Source organism: Triticum aestivum, chromosome 4B (assembly GCF_018294505.1).
Source record: "Triticum aestivum cultivar Chinese Spring chromosome 4B, IWGSC CS RefSeq v2.1, whole genome shotgun sequence".
In the NCBI taxonomy this organism is placed as follows: domain Eukaryota; kingdom Viridiplantae; phylum Streptophyta; class Magnoliopsida; order Poales; family Poaceae; genus Triticum; species Triticum aestivum.
Window position 1 is genome coordinate 582,642,639 of NC_057804.1, and position 3,563 is coordinate 582,646,201.

The 3,563-nt window shown below is 43.9% G+C and overlaps 1 protein-coding gene across 3 annotated transcripts in view; it reads left to right on the forward strand.

The window, feature by feature from the left end:
- LOC123093403 (uncharacterized) overlaps positions 1 to 2,726 on the forward strand; it is a 5,144-nt gene extending 2,418 nt beyond the window's left edge. For 2 of the 3 annotated variants that reach the window (XM_044515363.1, XM_044515364.1), the window contains exons 2-5: positions 213 to 902; positions 1,090 to 1,491; positions 1,686 to 1,777; positions 1,887 to 2,726. In XM_044515363.1, coding sequence (XP_044371298.1) covers positions 246 to 902; positions 1,090 to 1,491; positions 1,686 to 1,777; positions 1,887 to 2,508 — 1,773 coding nt within the window. In that variant the 5' untranslated portion in view covers positions 213 to 245 and the 3' untranslated portion in view covers positions 2,509 to 2,726. The remainder of the gene's footprint in view (positions 1 to 212; positions 903 to 1,089; positions 1,492 to 1,685; positions 1,778 to 1,886) is intronic. The other variant, XM_044515365.1, reaches the window with a different exon arrangement.
- Positions 2,727 to 3,563: the final 837 nt, after the last annotated feature.

Genomic DNA, 3,563 nt, shown 5'->3' on the forward strand with positions numbered 1-3,563 from the left:
AACAGCGCATTATTTTGTACATTTTTCATGGACTTTACTAGGCTTATGTTTCCAACTCAATCTGTCTTTCAACCTCTGATACAACAAAGTGATTTATCTGATACTGTAAAAAAACTGTTTGTTTTTTTGTATCACAAGATTGTACTTTTAGTTGCTGTGTGGATTTTATTATCTAATTATACCACACTTAACTTCCATTCTATTATCCCAAGAGAAAAGATAGGTAAGCTGGCTTCGAGAAGAATATGGCATCTCTTACTCCAGGGATACTGTTAAAGGTTCTCAAACATATAAACTCTGATGTGAAAGTATGTGGAGAACACCGGTCAATTCTTCTCCAAGTTATTAGCATCGTTCCTGCAATTACTGGTTCAGAACTTTGGCCAGACCATGGTTTCTTCATAAAAGTTTCAGATTCATCACACTCAACATATGTGTCTTTATCAAAGGAGGACAATGAACTCATCTTATCAAACAAACTACAACTTGGACAGTTCATATATGTTGAAAAGGTTCAGTCCAGTGTTCCTGTTCCGGTTCTTGTTGGGGTCAGAGCAGTCCCAGGAAGGAACCCTTTCATTGGAAACCCAAAGGATTTGATGCAAATGTCAACTCCCTCTGGGGTTTTGGAAGCACTGGATCAACAACGGAAAACTACCAAGCCAACTGAATTGTCTGAGAGTGAAAAGGAAAACTCTCAGAGGAAGGTAGTCATCAAAGAGCAGAAGGCCGGTGTTGCTTCCCGTTACATGCTTGGGATATCAAGCAACAATGGTAAAATTACCAATCTAAACTCTAGCATGGATAGTGACAAAAGTAGTAATGGAGGAAGTAGTGTTTGCGATGCAAACCAAAAGCTGGTCTCTAGTGCTACGAAAGTGAAACAAGAGCCAAAACCTCAGGTATGCGTATGATCATGATCAACATAACTTTAAACTTAACTATATTGTGGTCTGAGAATGTGATATGCTAATGGGAATTATATGAGATCAGATAATATATGAGCCCAATGGCTTCTAAGCAGACAAATATATGACATAAAAATGCATCTAGGATGGTTGGTGATTATGTTTGTTGCTGTTATTGCAGGAAAGACCAAATATTACGTCTCCTAATAATGCCAAGTTAGCTTCTACAAAACAAGAAGTTAATAAAGACATACGCAAGAATAATGGCAGGCCACTCAGTCAGAACGGTTCTGCTGTAATGAAGAAGCAAATGCCAAGAGACATAAAAAGGGAATCAGCAACTGAAGGAAGCTCACCGCCAAAGCTTTATAAGAGTTCACCATCAACGCCAGCGAGAACTTCACCGCCAAAGCTCAGGAGTTCACCACCAACGCCAGCGAGAACTTCACCACCGAGAATCAGTGTGCCAGCAAAGGCAAATGCTACCTCCAGTCCAGTTTCTTCTGTGCCTAATATTAAAAGAAGAGTCACAGAAACCGTGTCCTGGGATACCCTTCCAACATGCTTGATCAAATCTGGAAAGGTATATTTTATCATCTGTAAATTGCAACAAAGGGCTGAATATCAGGTCTTCTATTAGTTGAACATGTGTCATGTGTGTATACCTGGGCATTTATGAACTGCAAACCATTACTTAGAACTATTCTTTTATGTGCAAAAAAAGCTTCGCGAAATTATTCTGAACCATGCTGTACATTCATTTCTTTATGTGAATAGGCGGTTGTCAGGAGGAAGACTATTGCTCTTATAGTAGCAGCAGAGGCTCAAAGGGAGGCTACTGCTGCTGCATCTCTTGTGAAAGGCCTTGGGTAAGTAGTACACCTCTGTTTCTTTATTAGCATTGTAGTTTTGATATGAATTGTCTGCTACTGTACTGCATGTGTTGAATGAAACTAACTTCCATGTCACCTTCTACAGAATTTTTACCGAGATACTGAAATCCGCCGAGGAGGATCCGCATGGCGCAGTCAACAAGTTTTTTCAGCTGAACCGGCTTATCATTCAGCAAAACATTTTCTGGAAAGATAACTCGCCAGATTCTGGCAAGGAATCGCGACCAGAGAAAGAAAAGCCATGGAGGAAAGTTTCTGCATCTCAGAACAAAGCTGCTGGAAGTGGTGCAGCGAAGAACCCCGACGATGCGTATACCAGTGGAAAGCTGGAATGGGCCAGAGAGGATGGTTTCAAGGAGATCCGCAGGTCGTGGATCGATCTGAAAAGGGAATCACAGTCATGGTTTCTGAACTTCCTGGAAGACGCACTTGCGTCCGGATTCAAATTTGAGAGCCGAGCGAAGAACAGCACCAGAGAACGGGTGAGAGGGCAGTCCAAGGGTGGCGACGGGCAGATCGCGGTCCGGCTGTCGCAGCTCAAGGAGACCAGCAACTGGCTTGATCAGCAGCTGCAGAGCGAGGCGGGGAAACCTGACGACGGTTTGGTCGAAACCATCGAGCGGCTGAAGCAGAAGGCCTACTCGTGCCTGCTCGGAACCGTCGAGACCGCGGCGTCGGCTCTTGAAAGCAGAAACGGCTGTAGCTGATATCTTTCCAGAGCTGGCCTTGCATGTTTTTTGGCTTGGATTGGAAGAACTACAAGAGCAGCGCTGCTGTACAGAACACAGGATCCTGGTGCGAAGGAGAATGGAGATGAAGCATCCATAATTTATACCAACTGTACAAAATAACGTAGGAGCGAGGATTGAGAGGTGTAAATAGCCCGGTTGAGTTGCCCGTTAAGTTATTCGTTCGATCTTCTTCCTTTTGCGCCGTCTCGTGTTGCTTGTGAAATGGCAGTCTGTCTGTTCTTCAGTCGTGTCTGGCTAATACAAATGGGTGAATGTTTTCGCTTGCCTAAAGCAAATAGACAATTGTTCGAGCCTATGCGCTCCGCAACCATGCGGCGCAAAACATATCATAGCAGCTCTCACTTGTAGAGCTGTGCTTTTTTTTTGAACATTAGTACAGACACAAGCGCTCATATACACGCGCATACACTCACTCCTATGAACACATACACGCACGCCCTACCCCTATGAGCGCCTTCGAAAGACTGAGCCGGCATATCATCTTAAGATTTACGAAGTCATCGTAGGCGCCTCGTCGTCGACGGAACGTCTCCACCCACTGAATGCGCATCACCGAAAATCCTAAAATAAATCCAGAAATAATTTTAATAGCTAGCGTGTCAATGTGTGATACATACGATGGACGTAACTGACAAAGTTCATGCCAACCCAGGACCAAACAAACGCTCTAAGGATGTTTCTCTTTACTGTTGGAAAAGAATGGGAAATTTGGGACGTGTTTGGTAGCCTTGTGAGCCGGCTCTGGCTAGCTCAGCCTGGCTCAACTGAGTCTGGTTAAAAAAAAAAACAGGCAAAATATCGACATCTGCACTTGGTTTGGTTGTCCCCATCTAGTCCTCTTGCATTAGCAGAGTAATTTTGCCATAGCTTTTGGTTGTCCGCATTGGCTCGGCTCACGCAACTACACGTTGTTTGGTTCCATGCAACACCTGTTGTCTGATCACCTCTTCGGCGAGGTGGTGAGATTACCAGCACACGGCGGTGTGAAGATATTAAATCATACACATGCA